Here is a 19,272-nt window from a genome sequence, read left to right as displayed (position 1 = left end):
CATGGTTCAATGCTTTTTTTGAATTGAGGCCCTATATCAATTAAGCCAAAGATATAGACGTTAATTGTCCTTTGTTCAAATGTTCCAATCTCATAATTCAGTGAACGACTGTAACGTTTATGGGCAGCAAATTCCACACGAAGACCTACCAAGACCGAATATGTCAGGTGTAGACCTGTCGCAACGGACGAAGTCCAGTGTAGATCTGAAGCTACCGACGAAATTAGGTGCAAACCTTTCACAACCGACAAAGTTCGGTGCTGATGGCGGACATGAAGACGGTAAGAATCAACGTGCACAAACCATAAAAAAGAATTCATTTATTCTTTTTTCGAAGGCATTTCCTATTGACTGTTTGCTTTTTTATTATTTAAAAAAATGCATTTATGTTCAATATGTAGAAGAAAATTTTACCCAGACATACGCTCACGCGTCAAATTTGATGGGGGGGGGGCATTATGTCATCCGCAATATAACTATCTCGGACAAGAGCTCATCCGTTTATTTTTAGCCCTTAACAAAAGCTCACCTAGGTTTTTTAAACTGCTTTCAAAAACTCACCTTGACATAAGCTCCCTCGTCATATTAAATAATGCTGACTGTTGAGGTTTAAGTTTTTGAGATTTTGAGTTATAAAAGTTTGTCATTAGTGTTATCCGTGTGTTTCTGTATTCGTTAACATGTAATGAGATACATAAACAATGAATTTCATTTTGTTTTAAGCACAAATTGCAAAGCGTTTGTGAAATAATCAAAGGAATACATTAAGAATGAAGATAATGGTCAATGACGTAAACGTTTGATAGCTTTAACAGCTCAGCTTATGTCCGATTTAAACATCGATTGGTACATGAGCTTTTGTCTGAGGCCAAAAATGATAAAATGTGATCTATCATTGACTCTACGCCCGAAGTATATTTAGTAACTATTTCATACATAGCGATTTTACATGTAGCTTACGCATTTGAATTGCAGAACAGTTCGACTGGTACGACGAAATGAATGTCGATGAAACCAAGTTCAGTACAAAGGACGATGGTAATACAATCTTTTGACCCCTCTCCTTTGTTCCATTATCGGTTACGACAATCTTGTTTATGACGTTTAAACATTTTTCAATAGAAGTGTTTTGTTAACACCTAGTTTATGAAAGTAAATAGGTTATCGGTCTTTTGCTTGTCATCCTATTATCAGCCACCCATTGTCGAAATACACCCCCGCAACTTAACTTAAAATTATTTTATCATTTCCAGATCAAGGCTGCAACAAAGTAATTTTGCTTTGTTTTTGTTTTTCTTGACGTAATGAAGTGTCGTTGTCTGTCACATTTCTTTTGTTTAGTTTCAAAATAAAAGCTGAAATATTCATGTGATTAATATAATACTATGTATGTGTCGAACATATATAAGTTTGCACGCTCGAAAGCCTGGTGGTGCTGTGAACAGGTTTTCTGTCGCTCGCTAAATAAACTGAGTTCAACACCTACCTTAACTTCTCTATAATAACAAGACTATCGGGTGCTTACGAGAGTTTAATTCCTTATGATGACATTGAGGTTTTCAATTGTCGTATTTTCTAGTCCGTAATTATGAGCTCAATAAAATATCCAAATACACTAATATAACATTCGCTAGGTTTGTACAATTTTAAGTGTTTTGTTGTTTTTTATTCTAGTTTAAATGATAATTCGCTATAATTCTACGATAAGGCTTCTGTAACATATAGTCAATACCGATAATATGTATAGATATTCGAACATTGAAGTACCGTGTAAACATAACAAAAACATATCCAATTATCTCAGTTTGTAAAGTGCTCGACTGCAGATTTGAGAATCCCCTTTCCCTAGCATCCATTGTGCGCGGATAGGTAATACAATATTTTCTGAAACAATTCGTCCTTACATTTCATTCAAAATTGGCAGAGCTTCGTCAATTACTGGCATGTACACAGTTACTAGTAGAGGAAAAGTAGCTTATCCAGAAAAAGTGGGATAATGTAAACATGCCGCAGTGATATGACAGAATACTGATGAAAACGGCAAAAATCTAATCCAGCAAAATCATCAAACTAAACACAAATGCAAAAATGGTTGTTATTCATGGCGTTAAAGTAATAAACGCGTTAGGATTTTGATGGATTTCTGTTTTTCAATTTACAGGTTGTTTAGTAAGCATATTCATCAGTTTTAAGTCAGGTTCGCAAACTAACTAAATTTTATTGAGATATCTACTTTACTATTTCCGAACGCAAAACACTTGTTTTATTTCCCAGTTGAAAACAATTCGAAGACCTTTTACGACGCCTTCGTGTGCTTTACTGATGAGGATTTTGCTTTCGTCAAGGAGCTGATCAATGAACTGGAGGGCAAGCGTGGACTAAAACTGTTCGTGCCGGGTCGCAATGATCTACCTGGGGCCGCAGAGTGCCCGATCAGCGCTTACCTGATTGAAAAGAGGTTATATTTATAACGAACAAATTGAGTGAAATGTGTAATTTACTTAAGAACCTTACTTAAATATTCATTTTCTTTGAACAGTGCTGTAGCTCGTCAATATTTACCTGACACAGAACTCTATGTATAAACATATAGAACGACCATAACGAAGAGTAAATAAATGTCCGTACTGTAAACTAGTTTAATCAAATCAAAGTTTATACGGTGGAAATGCAATGCATTCTAGATGACGGGAAAAACGGAATTTGTACAGCGCTCGTTTTAGAAAAAAAAATGAAACTTAAATTTTTTTTCTGAAATATTAAGGTAGAAAATATTAAAGTTGGAATAATAATTACCTGTCATTAGTTAAACTTAACCAAGTGAAGTACTCAAAATAACTTATTCATACTGAAATTACCACTTACAGACAAGAACAAATATTGATCCAACAAACAAGGGTCCAAAACGTTGTGTCTAAGGCGAAGACATTTAACCTACTTTAAGATTGATCGCCAATGTTCGCGGCATATCTAAGAGGCTTATTTATTATTTTATGCACCAAAAGTCACGTTAGTGAATAGAGGCGTTTTAAAAGTTTGGAATTTAAGCAAACACCAGGCCATATCCGCAAAAATAAATACAAAATCGAGAAATACTAGCTTTAATGGAGATATGGAATCGATCCTTACCACATTTTTTAGAAAGTACGAGGATTCATCAGATATACAATTCGTTTTATCTAAATTGTTTATGCGTGAATAATTATAGATCGCAGACCACATTATAAGGTTATTTAGTTTAATCGGTCAAAACATTTGGAAGATGTTCAAAAACGGTAGACAAATGTAAACGAAGTATTATACTTACAATTGAGGATTATAATATACATGAATATTAAAACCGCTGAAACCTCTTATTTGTTTACGCATTTAGACTACGTCTACTACTACTACTACTACTACTACTACTACTACTACTACTACTACTACTACTACTACTACTACTACTACTACTACTACTACTACTACTACTACTACTACTACTACTACTACAACTACTACTACTACTACTACTACTACTACTACTACTACTACTACTACTACTTCTACTTCTACTGCTACTACTACTACTACTACTACTACTACTACTACTACTACTACTACTACTACTACTACTACTACTACTACTACTACTACAACTACTACCATTATTAGTATCATGATAAGATATATTGCCATCAACTACAACAGTAGCTACAACCACTCTAGTAGCATTATAACTATGTTAACATAAACGCCTAAACATGTTTCTTGACTGCAGGTGTCGTAAAATGCTGATCATCATATCCAACAAGTTCTTGCGGAGCGCAAAATGCGATTTCCAGGTGCAGTTTGCTAGAGCCTTGTCAAAAGGTAGGTCTAACACTGGACATACAACAATAAACCACCTCGCTAGGGTCAAACCCCCTAACCCACTATATATAGCAAACATGTCTTACATACATATTTCTATATCGTCTGCAGAAAAAGCAAGAATTAGTAATACATATTCTTCAAACCATATATAATATTAATATCATTTTTTTTAAATAAAAGTCTAAAGCTTATAGGCGCCGTTATGTTGTTTTGGGTTTGAGGGGCTGACTATTTAACAATGCAAAACAGTGCACAACAAATATGCCGGAATAGCATGATACCGGTACAAAATCATATGTTATTGAATGCTTGGACACCAAAGGGTTGTTATATCAACAAAAAGACGCAAATGAGCGAATTCGACGATATACAAAAATACTTAACTGACCATACAATCGAACTGGTAATATTGACGAAAGATGGAGAACATAATGAACGGGCTAATTGATTAACACAAAGACCGAAGGAAGAAGCAAATTATTCACATGCACGTTTTTCTTATGCAATATATCCACATCGATTGTTTGTTTGTCCACGTGTTTATGTTGTTTAACATTTTTCATGCAAACGTGTGTTTTCATATACCGATTTAAAAAAAACTACGCGTTGTCAAATAGGACATTGTTCGACAACTGTTTTCTAATTAAATTAAGTTGATACTATTTGTTCCAGGTTTACGCAATCGAAAATTGATCACCATTGTTTATGAAAAGGACGTGTTCATCCCGCGCATCCTTCGCTACCGGGCCCACTGCGACTTCACTAAACAAGAAATGAAGGAGTTTGTCTACTCAAAGCTCGTACACGCCATTACCGCTGGAGCAGGAATTTCGGACATTGAGGAGAAAGAATCTCTGGAAAATGATTTACAAGACAGCATGGGGTTCGCATATCCAAATTGCCGCAGATGGAAAGACGATAACATTCTTAAAGACGCCCCTTCGATTGAATACAACGACCTTTCTGCGACTGGACTCAGTGACTTATCTCACACAGAACCAAAACTTCTATTGGACAAACGGTCTTGGTCGTGCAATATGTTAAACATCTCACCTGTGGAAATGCCAAGGACTGTTAACAATATTAATATCACTGAATTAAATCGTTCTTTATCCACAGAAAACAATGAAACTTCACTCACTGAACCAAAATTACCGTATCAAACTTTTCCAGAGATGTGTGCGTCGTGGGATGGAAACACTGACAACGCAGAGTGCAGTAACGGATATGTGAAGAAAAAGAGCAGTATTAAACACTGCATTTTTAAAACGTTTAGAAATATTAAAGAACGAATTCTAAAAGGCAAGTATCATCCAAGGGGAACTAATAGTGACTGTTCACAACAATATCTTAGCAGTACCAGCAGTACCAGTTGTAACCTTTCATCTTGCCCGGATAATAACCATGTGTTTCGTAGTGAAGATACATTGGAATCATGCATTAACAGATTATCTTGCCCTGATAACAACCACGTGTTTCCTAGTGAAGATACATTGGAACCACGCAGTAACAGTTGTAACCTTTCCTCTTGCCTTGAAAATAACATGTTACCTCGTGAAGATATATTAGTTCCAAGATCTGGTCTCCAGGACAAATACCAGGATCCTGTAGAGAATTCATTTCATGTGTAAGAAACTAAGCATGAACTTTATTCCATGTTGTTAACAAGATTAGGAAAAAAACGTGTCCATATAAAAGGTTTTTGAATCATCTTGATTGTGTAAACCGTTGTCACAAAATAAACGACGGGTATAAACTATTTTCAAAATTTTTAAACGGACTGTAAGTCAAACTGTAGACCACACAAACATTCTTTGGTAAAGTATTGTTCATATTAATATCGTTTAATGATATTTTTGCGTCTTAAATACAGCAGTTTTTTTTATAAGATACATGTACATGCAAATCATGTTTGTATATCGTAAAATGCACATATAAATTTAAAAAAAAATATCATTCTCTTTAATGTTCTGATCACCTTATTATTCGTATGCACTCCAATAATGTATTTAAAAAACGAGAGCTCCGTGACATGTTCAACGAAGGCTTGATGTGCAGCCCTTAATCGCACCAAATATCCATGATTGTCAAATAAACGAAATGTGGTCAACATGGAATGTGATAAATGCAATGCACGACAAGACCTATCCAAGCAATGCAACAAATGGTCGTAAGTGTCGTTTAGACCCATATATGACGTGGGTTAGGATCGTATGACCTTACACAGTTTGCCTAGATTCAGTAACCCATGCGGTCTCTCTTGCGCCTAATGAAATCAATTTTACGCGATGGGCAATACATGTATTGTTTTGAAACTTCATAAAAACAAATACAATGTGATTGTTGTCGATAGATGGGTTCATACAAATACAAAAGTAAGTAAACTGCTAAAAAAGCAGGAAGTCAACCGAACAGGCAGCGCGATGCACCTTGATCCAAATTACAGACACAGTCCTCTTGACACAAATATGTATAAATTAAGTGCTTTCCTCACCAGCTTTAATTTCGGAGGGCTTCATTGCTGATGAATTGGTACAATCTGCTTCTGCAAACGAATGCAAGCATAGTTTCAACGTTGGTTTCCTTCCTTTTCATAAGTGATTTGAAATTTCTATAATACCAGATACCAGATTATATTGCCAGGACGCAATAGTTTTTTGTGGGATCGTGGTCAAATGGAAGGATGTTGGTCTACGAATCGAAAGGTCCCTGTTTGCTTTTCCGCTCAGACCGCGGAATTTTCCTGAGCAAAAAAATAATTGCACACTTGCTCCTCTCCACCAGATACTGCGCCGAATGTAAACGGACGATTTATATCCCAATGATGCATGGTGTATTTGTGAGTATTTCGGGGTGTGTATGGTCATTCCGAACATTCCTACCTTATAAGCGAACGTTCGACAAATCTGGAATTCTAGGTGAAATATTAAGATATTTGGTTTTAACTGACACATATTCAAGTTTTTTGTGGTATGGTGCTATGGGAGCCCCCTTGTGTTGGTATTGTGACCTAAAACCAAACTCACTGTATGATTGCGTGAACATATGTACATGTTTTTATATATACACCCCAAAGAAGCGCCTAATATTGTTTTCAAATGGATCAAGAACTGGTCGTAATTTAGTGTAACGGTTAATAGCCGTTCATAAATTGGTGCGTTAGTACCACCGGTTTTGACACGGACATTTAAAAAAAAGTCGACACATGTCATACCCCAACAACGGATTTTTAAACCCCGATTTAAAGATGTTTGTACATATTTCATTACATGTATTTGCCGACTTCAACTTCAAACTAAATTGCAATTACCCTCATGTAATTACGTTTGACCAATTAACAAATGAATAGTATATAATCAGTATAATTAAGTCAAGAATGCTTGGTGTAAACATAAATTATCTCTTTTGTTAATTATTCAGGTTGTATCGAAAAAAATGTCAATAAGAACGATTAGTAACGAAATACTATCAGGGATTTTTACTTCACAGTTCAACTACTGAACAGGTTTTCATCGAAGTTCGTTGTTATTATTATCTGATTCAACGCAACACTCCTACAACATGCCTCATGTTGGCTTTCATTTCTAGTGGAAGGTTGATCTCAACATAACCTTAAAATGATTGGAGTATACTATTATGTTGATCTGTCAAAAATATTTGAATTTAATTTAAGTAAGAAAATTTAATATGGAATGCATTTTGTTTTGTTTTTGTTTACAATAATTCCGTATTTATTTCATCGTTTAATCACATGTGTATATCACCCCCACCCACGTCCACCCAGTTCGTTTAAGACTCTGTTAAATCTTACGAACTTTTCGTCGGGTAAACACAGCAATTTGATGGCATTTATTTCTTTGGTAAAATAGTATAGACAATTGTGCTTAAACATTGAAAAACCTTGATTTTAGAAACGGAATAACTATGGTTACAAAGAACTCAGTTTGACATTGTAAATGTACAGTTTTCGGCTTCTATCTTTTATGAAGATGTATTCGTATATATCTTTGCAAAAGTGATCACTTGTTATGCCCAATGACTTTATAAACTTAAGCACATACATTTTGGCTTGTTTACAGCATAGCTCTAAAACAACTCATTTTGCAATAAACCCGTTCTTCAATAATGTTAGTGCCAAAAGGCTGGAGTGTCTAATTGCAATTTATTTTGTTTCTAAAAACCCGTTTTGCAATAAAGCTATTTTGCACTGACATTATTTCATATCTTGGTTTTCATAACCTTAGTCCGAAATTGGTTAAATTCATTCTCTATAGACATTATGTATTGTTGCATCACATTGACTCATGAAATTGATCTCTTTCGATTTCTTTTATTTGTTGGTCGTAACTTAATACTTCTGTTTTTTCATCCTTTAATTCAAATCAATTAGTACATGTGCTCTTAATTTATTGAGAAACGGGTGTATTGCAAAACGGGTGGTTATAGAAATAGTATATTGCAATAAGATAGTGTTAACCGTTTTGCAACAGAAGTTTCCATTTTCTAGGTTTTCTTCAATTTAGTACGAAATCACTTAATATACACATTCTGTGTTGTTTCATCACATTAAATCATGACTTTCGTCGTCTGTAATTTGTTGGTCGAAAATACACTTCTGTCTTATTTTGAAAAAGAAAATCCGTAAATACAACATTTGAAACTTTCTTTCACCGCTTCCAATCACTTCGAATCAATTAGTATATATGTAATGTTTTTGGTCTAAAATGTGTGTATTGCGAAATGGGCAGTTACACAAAAATTCACATTGCAATTAGACATTTCAACACGCTTATTTTTCAATAATATTATTGTGTTTCTGGGTTATCTTAACTTAAGTACTTTCTATACACATTTTGTTTTATCGTATTATATCTCACAGTTATATCTCTCTTTAGAATAATATTATTTAAATACGACAATTGAAACTTCCGTTTTACCGTTACCAATCTATTTGAAATAATTATTACATGCGTGATGTATTGCAAAACGGGTTTATGGCAAAACAGGTTGTTTTTTTATAAATCTAATAACTATAGACATTCCAACCCGTTTTGCAATACCATTATTGCAAAACGGGTTTATTGCGAAACGGGTTGTCACAGCTTAAATCGAATAAAAAGTGTATCGCCCAGCACATGCATATATGAAGGGTAATTAACCGTTATGAGGAATGCAACATTTTGTGAGGATCGTGTTAAATATATCTATTTTACCTTTGCACTTTAAATATATCTAAAACTTCACACGAATCTACCATTCGCAGTATATCAACGATACCTCATTTATGTTCAGTCAAGTAAAGTGCGCTTATATTTTAAATAGCCAAATAAATGTAAGCAGGTATTGATGGGATACTACTTTCTACAAAAATTATTGCTTGTGACAAGAAAATGAGTGTCGTCTACTTATGTCAAATAAACATCTGATTGTTAAAGTATAGTCTTTCATTTTTAAGTGTTAGTCTGTAAGATTTAGTAGCGTTATTAACCCATTCATGCCTAGCGTCCTGAAAAAAGGACATTGCAAACAGCGTAGACCAAGATGAGACGCCGCCTAATGCGGCGTCTCATCTGGGTCTTCGCTGTTTGCTTAAAGGAATTTCTGTAAGAAATATTATAAATATAGAAATAAATATACTTGACATCCCTAATTTTGGAAATAAATTGATCCAATTTAGAAGGATGGGAGAGTCCACTAGGCATAAATGGGTTAATTTGTTCTCATTCTCCAAACGTCAGTAACAGTTGACAAAGGCTCCACTTCTTTGTTAACCCTTTCAGTGCGGGAACCGAATTTTGAAGGCCTTTGCAAACAGTTTGGATCCAGATGAGACGCCACAGAACGTGGCGTCTCATCAGGATCCAAACTGTTTGCTATTCTGATAGTATTCTTAGAAAAAAATCGAAGAAAATGCTAATTTTAGAAATTCAGCAGACGACATTTTAGCAGAAGACAAATTTCCCAGCATGCAAAGGGTTAAGGTAAATATAAATGAGCCGGACTCTTTGAAAACGGTGCTTTATGCATGTGCGGTGCGTAAAGTGTCGTCCCAGATAAGCCTGTGTGGACTGTCAATTTGGGATGATATTTCCCACCTTAACTGCATTTTCGCTAAGAAAATACCTCATTTAAACGAAAAATACCATAAAAGCGGAAAGCATGGGCGGACGTCACATGCTAATCAGGGACGACTCTTTTCGCCTTTGAACTAAGCTCCGTGTTCTCAGGGCTCATAAATTGTGGCAATGCATTTTCTGAGAAGGAAGAAAAATCGTCAAAATCTGCATAAAGTGTTAATTCTTCATTTTGCTAATACACAATTATTCAAAGCTTGATATTAAAATTCAAAAAATGCAATTCCAAGTAAAATATTTTACCAATTATACACATTATGAAGATTGATTTGAAAAAGGCAGCAACACAGAATTCTGACATTCAGGCGTTGTAACATCATTTTGCCGTTTTTCACGAAAATGGAATTTGTCAGTGTTTCTTCTTCGTAAACCTGATCTGATTTAACGACACCTCGTGGAACTTATCAGTACAATATCTAGTTGTGCATGTGGTCGCCATGTCGTCGTAGGGGTTTTTGCAGAGTTATGGCTCTTTGAATTATTTAGCATACGGGACCTTTTCTTCGGTAAATCTCTGAAACTGATAGTCGGATTTTTACGAAACTTCAAATAAATATTAATTCTAATTAGGCGTTTCGTAGGAATGACGTCATCATTAGATATTTTGTTGAGTTTTGTACTGTTTAGGTGTTTCACCTAACATGCCTTTCCCGTGATTCGTTTACAAAATATTGATTTTTAATCAACTAAATAAATATCACGGTAACAATATCAGCTGTCATTATGTCTGTCATTGAAATGCGCGCTTTGTGTAGATGGGAGTTTGAAGCCTTTTAAACCATGTTATTTCTTTTGTTTGTTTTTTAATGATTTCATCATTGTAATATTGATATTGATATTAGTTAAACGATATTTTTCAAAGGTATTTGAAATGTCATAAGATTCTTAAAATATTCTTCTCACATTTGAATTTTCTTTTACACTTAGCAATGACATTCAATTCTGTTAGCTCACAATGCTTTTTACACACGCGTTCAAAATAATTTCAAAAACGCGTACGTTTCATAATGATATCGGACCAATTCGGTTGTAAAAAGATGTGTACTTTGAAATTTGCCACCAACTTCACAACTTAATCTGAAACTTAAAGCACACATAAATATATAGCTCACTCTGCGAAAACGGGGCTTAATGCATATGCAGTCTGCACAGGCTTATCAGGAACGATAATTTACGGCTGAGCATGATTTTCGCTAAGAAACAAAAAACTACCAGAAAAGCGGAAAGTGTCGTCCCTGAATAGCCTTGCGGACTGCTCAGGTTTATCAGGGATGACACACAACGCACATTCATTAAGCATTCCCCAAAGCGAGATTCATATCGCAAACGCGCCTTGTTTATTTTGCCTTATTGCCGACACACGAGTCGATCGAGTCCGACTGTTTTCACCGTCGCTTTACAAATTTTGTTGAAACCATTTGCACTTCGGATTTATATTTTACCTTCGTATACGGTAATAAAGCATGTATACACACGTGCCCCGTTTTGTACAAATACATGGAACATTTTTACCTGCTTAAATCGAAACATTGAAACAGAAAACAAAGCATAATATTTAAATTACATTTTTTGTAAAATATAGGTAAAATTCTCCCGTCTGGAAAAAACTCCCATTGGAGAATTGCAATTCTTAACGGGGGAGCCAAAACCCCGTTGGGTTTTGAAAAACATTTTAACTCTTTTTTTTCAATTATATGTATGTACTCAATGCCCCCTACAAATATGCAAAATTTCATAACAATTGTTCAATAAATAAAAAAAATAAGTTTGCAAATAATCTGGATTTGCAAACTTAATCTGGATACTGTTTTTGGCTGCTGGATTGTCCACTCCAATGGATCGCAGAATGGTGGCACCATCGTTGGCCACCTGTATCTTCTCGCTTCGACCCATGCTCTGAAAAATCTTGTCCTATACGATACGAAAACACAACACCCAAATATTTGAGCCTCGCTCTGTGAAAAAAGGGATGTAATGCTGTGCTTTGAGTGTCGTCCCAGATTAGCCGGTCCGCACGGGCTAATCAGGGACACTTTCCGCCTTAACTGGATTTCCATGAAAAAGAGTCTTCCTTTCAACAAAAAATAAAATAAAAGCGGAAAGTGTTGTCCCTCATTAGCCTTTGCATTAAACCCCTTTTCTTAAAGCAGGTCTCAAAAAACCCATACATTTCAAAAGATTTATAAATAAAAGGTAACAATACTAGACAACAAACAGGACAGCAAACGATGTTCCTTAGTATCTACTATTTTGCAGAGGTTTAACAGTTTAAGTCCATAAGATTGTTTATAAATCTTTTTTGTATAAACCAGTGTTGTAAAAGAAAATGGTGACTGATCTTCATTTATTTACCTGGAAGGTAAAACATGCAAAAACGGGTATTTACTAACATTTCTCCCCCCCCACCCCCTACGTTTTGCTATACAAAAATGGTGTTAAAACATATTGGAATAATAATTGAAAAGCAATAAGCTAAAAAAGAAAGAAATACTATGCATAAAAAACAATGTCACAATAAATTAAATTACCTATATGAAGACAATTATGGGTGTGCTTTGAGTGATTCACTTACCATGCCTTTAGGTCCAAGTGTGCTCTTCACCAAATCCCCAATTGCAATAGCTCCAACAAATGACGACTGAATTGAAAAATGACAAAATTTTGTTTAGTTATTCAACTTATTGTCTTAAATACGTTTTGTTATACCATGCTTTACCCCAGTAGTATTAAAGGGACTTGTATGCAGTTTGGCAAAATGACAATACATAGATCCAATTCTTTGAAAGCCTGTGTTGTAAATTACCCGCCGCAAAGCCATAAGGGGATTGTTATCGTCGTTTGCTAGTCAATCAGTCAGTAACCCTTTTGTAATCGCTTCTTATTTCCAAAACCCTGACAGATTTTCATGAAACTTGCTTTAAATTTTAGGACCTTCAGTCATGCCCGCTTAAGGTCAAGGTGGTACCTTCAAGATCAGAGGTTCGAATCTCCTTTTTTGTGTCCACTCCATATCTTGTATACACATTGCTAAAATGTTGAGGTCATGGAGATGATGTGAAGAAGTCATGAGTCAGTCAGTTTGCCACAAGGTCAAAGTCTTACTTTAATTTCAAAGATTTCTTTTCCGCTCCTAATCTCCTAAATCTTTTGTCAGAACAATTTTAATGAACTTTGGTAAAATGTTTAGGTTTTTGAGAAGATGTGAGAAGTCATGATTCATTCTGATTGCCTCCAAGTCCAAGTCTTACTTTAATTTCAAAGCTTTCAAGTCTGCTCCATATCTCCTAAATTTTTTGACAGAATTAAATGCAACTTGACTTAGATGTTAACAGTATTAAGACACTTTGCAAAAGGCAAGATCAACGTCCAGCAAGAGTACGAATCTTTATAAATGGGACAAGTATTTTTACAATTCACACCATGCAGGTTACTAAGCAAGGCCCAAAAATGAAGTCAACTACTACGGACTACATGAATTGATACCCATTTAAAGAATGCAGGCTTCCTGAATAGGCCGGAGCGCCGGTCTTGTCAGGCAAAATTCTTTACGGTTGGGCGAAGTTTCTAATATCGCCGGTCCTTGTGACAGGCAAAAAAATATATGACTAAATACCGAAAAGTCTAATACTTGCCAAAAGAACGAAAACACCTCATCAGAATCACTCTTTTCGTGAATTTCGAGCTTTACGTCATTAAGAACACTAACGAGTCACTTGTTCTTAATAGTGCTCTCCCTTTGTTGTTTTTCAAAAACGTCCATTTTATTGATCCGATATATTACTGTGCCATATCAAAACAATCAATATGAAGCGAAATTGTAAACTTTAAAACGGGATTATGGAAACAGTGTTTTTTTTCATTCAAAATCGGGTCCAGTAACCAGACGCATTCCCAATGGAAAAAAGTATATTATTTTCCCAAATGGGAGCTAAAAATTCCCAATGGAACCAACAACAAAAATTGTTTTTTTTTTAGGTATGAAATATTTTGTTCATCTCCCATCCATATAAGATCAACCTTAATAAATATAATACTTGACACACTTGTATCCTCAATTTTGAAGCATTTGTGAGCAAAACAACAACAACACTTATTTCCCAGTGTTAGCCAAAACGCCGCGAATTTTCCCAATCCAAAGGGACCCGTCCCCATTCCCAAAATGGTGAAAAAAACACACTGAAACATCACCGTTTATTCCTGAACCAAGAATGCACATGAGCAGAGACTTGTTGCAATCTGCAAGTTAAACAGGCGAATTAAACACGATTCTTTTCAATCGTACAGTTTACTCTGAAAATCTTCGTAAATTAAGCATTTTGATCTAAAAACTCATTTTGGTTATCCGTGGCTACTCTCACTGTCTCATTGGTGAAAGATTTCAAACCAGTCCAAGTTCCGTTGTTGTTGTTTTTGTTTTGTTTTTTTAAGTTTTCACATAAAATATTGCAGGGCTTGTGAGACTTTTACAGGGGCCTTTTCTTCACGTTTTGGTTAATTGACAAAATTTTAAAAAGTTGTTTCAGATTCGCAAATTATCGTTTTAGTTATGATATTTGTGAGGAAACAGTAATACTGAACATTTACCAAGCTATAAAATAGCCAATATATGCTTCTTTTGACGATTTAAAAACCTGTAAATTATAAAGCGTTGCAACGCGAAACGATTGAATAATTTGGAGAGTTCTGTTGTTGTCGTTAAATTTTGTGAAACTACGCGGCTAGCTTATTCAAAGTATACAATACTTTCTATGTTGCGTGAGTGTGAATGGCCGAGTGGTCTAAATGGTTTATACTTTTACCCCAGGACTCCTGGCGTCAGTGGTTCGAACCCAGTTGTGGGTTACCTTTTTTCATTTTTTTATTTTATTCTCGATTTTTCACTGGAGCTTTTTATTTGCAATGTTTACAATTATCAATATAAGGCATTTAATGACAAACTTCAAAACATGCAAAAATCTGTGAAAAGGCCCCTTTAAGGGCTAAAACACAATTATTAATATTATTTTTTATGCAACCTCAGTGATTATGCCTATCACTAGAAGATATTTTTTTTTACATTTACAGGCACATTCCTACTGAAGTGGCAATAACACAATTTTCACATGACATGATATGATTGTCAAAATATCATCACTAGTAGTTTTTCTGTTAAAACCTAGAGCAGGGCTCGAATTTAACTTTTTCTTCTACTTGCAAAACATTGCGAGCAGCTTTTATACCAACTCGCAAAATCAAAAATATTATCGCAAATTTTGCTGGAAACAATTTAATTTCCGTTTTTTTTTCTAACCCAATGGTTAACTTTGCTTTATCTTTCGTGTTGTTATTTCAGTATGTGGGCAAAAAGAAACTATTTATTTTTCGCTTCGATGCCATGCCATTCAAGTTCAATGAACACGTGTAAATAAGTAGACTGTTTCACGTTCTTTGCACCAATACCATCCGCGTATCTGTACTATAAGTATACAAGTCTACATACAAGGTGCGCGCTTCTGCATACGGATATTCGGACGTTCTATAAATTGACATACGGTTTAGGGTTCACGACGTCGAGCGCATTTAGCAATATTACTCATTGTTTTTTCACTATTTCTTTACTTGCCAAAAAATACTAAAGGCTTGAAACTGAACTCGCAATCGGTATTTTGCACTCGCATTTTGCGAGTGTGCGAGTGTTAATTTCGAGCCCTGCTAGAGCTTTAAATGCTTTGTGATACAGAATATAGCCCCTAATGATAGATAAGATGCATTTTAAAGATTCTTATTCATCAATTTTGCGACTTTAATTTTTCCCCAATTTATTGATTTCGCGACTCGTTTTTTCCCAATTTGAAGATTTCACGACTCAAAAAATTCCCAAATGTAGGGGTACAGGTACCTTTCCCCTTTGGGAAAAAAACGCTGAAATATCACCAACAAGCAGCACAATGATTTTACAAGTCAAAGCCCTACCAATCTTGCAGTCTCTGCCTTTTCTTCTTCTGCACCCCGACTGAAGATCTGCACTGGATTGAGGGAGACCTGGAAATAGCGGTAAGACACACACATTGGCTGAATACATGTACTGTTGTATATCCTATTAAGATTCAATTGAAACAATCTCCGATCCATAACTTGTATTCAGTTGACAAGACTCAAGAGTACTGCTTTTAACCCATGATATAGTAAACATGTCGCCTCCCGTAAACTCACATGGCAACATTGAATAAGGTTGTTTTGGTTAAATGCGAGAGAAGTTCACAATGATAATTATAAAGTATACCATATACAATTATGAAATGTAATAAGTGACACCATTTGCATACCATTTTGTAGATAACAAGTTGAAATTTTACAAAATCTCTAGAAGGTTCCCCTGGTCAATGCTTGTTGTGGGTTCTGTTTAATATACTTTCAAAAGAAAAATTGTTCGTTGCCGTCAAACAGGCCACACGCCACTATATCAATCCACATACAATCGTCGTCATTGTCGTCATCGTCATCATCATCATCATCATCATCATCATCATCATCATCATCATCATCATCATCATCATCATCATCATCATCATCATCATCATCATCATCATCATCATCATCATCATCATCATCATCATCATCATCATCATCATCATCATCATCATCATCATCATTACCATCATCATCATCATCATCATCATCATCATCAGCAGCAGCATCAGCATCAGCATCAGCATCAGCATCATCATCATCACCTGAAGGTTAAAGTTTTTTAAGCATAACTAACCAAATTTCGTATGTGTCAAAATGAAATGTTGCTGAGAAACGTCCCGACAAGGTGTGGGCAACACTGTCTATTATTTTTGCTCATTGGGAAATTGTCGACCTGAAATGGCCCACAAGTCATCCGGGGGTTACTAGAAGCCGATTCATGTCACCCTGGGATGACTTCAAGCCGACGCTAGTCACCCCCGGGTGACTAGAATCGGCTTCATGTCACCCCAGGGTGACATGCATTGGCTTCTATATAGTCACCCCGGGTGACAAGAATCGGCTGGAAGTCACCAAAGGGTGACATGAATCGGCTTCTGGTCACCCTAGGGTGACTTCAAGTCGATTCAGTTCGACAATGACATTGAGCAACGCTCATTTGGGTCATTGTCGACCTGAATCGGCTTGACGTTACCCGGGGGTGACTAGAAGCCGATTCATGTCACCCTGGGGTGACTTCAAGCCGACGCTAGTAATTCAGTGGTGTATTTTAATTCTGGAGGTCGCTCGTTAAATAAGTAATGGAACCATGCGCGCTGTATATAAAAAAAACGTTTAAACATTGTTACATGACGCTATTTGAAAAGAATCTGACAGGTTTAATATTTTAATGTTAATACATTAAACTCATTAATATGTCGTGATGTCATAACAATTTTGGTTAGAGTACATACGCGACACGCTAATTCACCGGACAATGCATATGATACAACGCAGCGAAATAAACACTATAACATTCCTTCACTTGAAAATTTTTTCACAAGATTTATTATCGAATTCCTGGTTTATGAAGTTTCAAGCAATTAATATCACGTTCAATAAAATGAAAATAAAATTAACTTTTTACATATTAAAGTAAAGATAATTAAACGTTGTCAATAATAAGCTAGACTACAAGCTTAGATGTAACACGCCGGGTATGCGAATACTTCGTTGACGGATAGCACTTCACTAACAGAGAACAACAAACGCCACGCGCGAGAGGTAAGTTCCTCTGTTTTATTTAAAGTTATATCCCAAAGATTAGTTTTTAAGACAAAACACATGGTCGAATTGATAAATGGTGTATCCTTTTGTATTGGGAATACACAATTTCACGGAAGAATGGTACAGTTTTGCCCAAAAAATAGAAAATTCGATCGGTAAACAGCATAAACTGGATGAACAGTAAACATTTTTACAAAATAAAACAACTTAGAATTATTGCAAGAAATTGTTTGCTATTCCAGCATGTAGAGTAATCACTGTGCTTCAAATACTGAAATTTTGATAGTATTTAATGAAATATAAACAAAGATAGTGCATGTTGTAATAGGAGGCATACATAAAGTTGTAGGCACTTTGTTTACCAATAAAGACCACTTCAGATTACGGAGACTTTCAACAAAGCGGGTACTCTAATAAATGAGTTGTATCTTCTACCTTAAATGCATTTATTTATATTATGGCTATTCATACGAAACATTTTGAAAATATATTTTTCCAAAAATCACATTACTATTAATTTATACTATGTTTATTATAATTGCAATTTTCAAATAAGATAATATTTATTATTAAATAAATGTGTACATAATGAACTTGTTTTTTATTGGTAACTTGAGATTCAGAGAAATTAAAATACAACGGATAATGCGGATCAACACAATAGTGTTTAATTTTACTTATAGCACGGTAGTGAAGGGGTCTTTATCAGGCAAATACACATTTGTTCTTCATAAAATCCTACGTCGGTTGTGCTTATTTGAATCGCATCATCAAGACGATACTTATGCGTAGCAACAATATTAAAAAGAGAATGGTAAAACTCACTTAATTTTGAGCCCTGCTTATAGGGAGCACTTCCCTTTACGCAACACTAACGTTTGCTCGAAGTGCGATTCACCTGACCCTAAATCACTGTATTGGTTGAGTTTAAAGAAACACGGGTAAAATTAAATCGTCAAAACAACTGATTCTGGAAAAAAGGAATGCGTACATTAAATGTTTAAATGTCATATTATGGAGTCAGTACTTAGTATACCCCCACAAACGAAGTTTAGGGTGCTATATAGGATAGAACTTGTCTGTCTGTCGGTCTGTCGGTCGGTCGGTCTGTATTAAGTGTCCGCTCTCTCGGTTTTCATCCGATCTTCACCAAACTTGGTCAGAAGTGGTATCTAGATGATGTCTATGTCAAGTTTGAATATTGGTCATGACGGGTCAAAAACTAGGTCACGGGGTCACTTAGTGCGTTTTAAACATTCAGCATGGTGTCCGCTCTCTAATTCAAGTAGTGTTCATCCAATATTTGCCAAACGTGGTCAGAAATTGTATTAAGATGGTGTAGGCTTTCCTAGCATAACTGGCCTCACAAATTCCACACGAGAACCGTTTGCTTGTACACAATTCTTCTAAACTAATGTCCAACAACGAACCGTCGGCGGCATTCATCAGCTCCGATTCACTCATCCTGTAATAAATAATTGTGTCACTTATATGCAACTTCATATGCAGCATGTGTTGTGTTTATATTAAAAACAAAGACGGATATGCATAACTTTTTACACCACTG

At 35.4% G+C, this 19,272-nt stretch overlaps 2 protein-coding genes across 3 annotated transcripts in view; one reads left to right on the top strand and one right to left on the bottom strand.

The window, feature by feature from the left end:
- Positions 1–5,614, top strand: part of LOC127854265 (uncharacterized) — a 463,099-nt gene extending 457,485 nt beyond the window's left edge. The window contains exons 3-7 of one of the 2 annotated variants that reach the window (XM_052389333.1): positions 102–281; positions 976–1,038; positions 2,275–2,458; positions 3,761–3,852; positions 4,528–5,614. In XM_052389333.1, coding sequence (XP_052245293.1) covers positions 102–281; positions 976–1,038; positions 2,275–2,458; positions 3,761–3,852; positions 4,528–5,486 — 1,478 coding nt within the window. In that variant the 3' untranslated portion in view covers positions 5,487–5,614. The remainder of the gene's footprint in view (positions 1–101; positions 282–975; positions 1,039–2,274; positions 2,459–3,760; positions 3,853–4,527) is intronic. The other variant, XM_052389334.1, reaches the window with a different exon arrangement.
- The window catches only part of LOC127854273 (T-complex protein 1 subunit beta-like), a 461,928-nt gene extending 445,512 nt beyond the window's left edge, over positions 1–16,416 (bottom strand). Inside the window, exons 1-2 of the mRNA XM_052389345.1 lie at positions 16,295–16,416; positions 15,942–16,010 (exon numbers count right to left, since the gene is read on the bottom strand). Coding sequence (XP_052245305.1) covers positions 15,942–16,010; positions 16,295–16,297 — 72 coding nt within the window. The 5' untranslated portion in view covers positions 16,298–16,416. The remainder of the gene's footprint in view (positions 1–15,941; positions 16,011–16,294) is intronic.
- Positions 16,417–19,272: the final 2,856 nt, after the last annotated feature.

This window comes from Dreissena polymorpha, chromosome 12 (assembly GCF_020536995.1).
Source record: "Dreissena polymorpha isolate Duluth1 chromosome 12, UMN_Dpol_1.0, whole genome shotgun sequence".
NCBI lineage: Eukaryota > Metazoa > Mollusca > Bivalvia > Myida > Dreissenidae > Dreissena > Dreissena polymorpha.
This window is presented reverse-complemented; position numbering and strand designations above follow the sequence as displayed.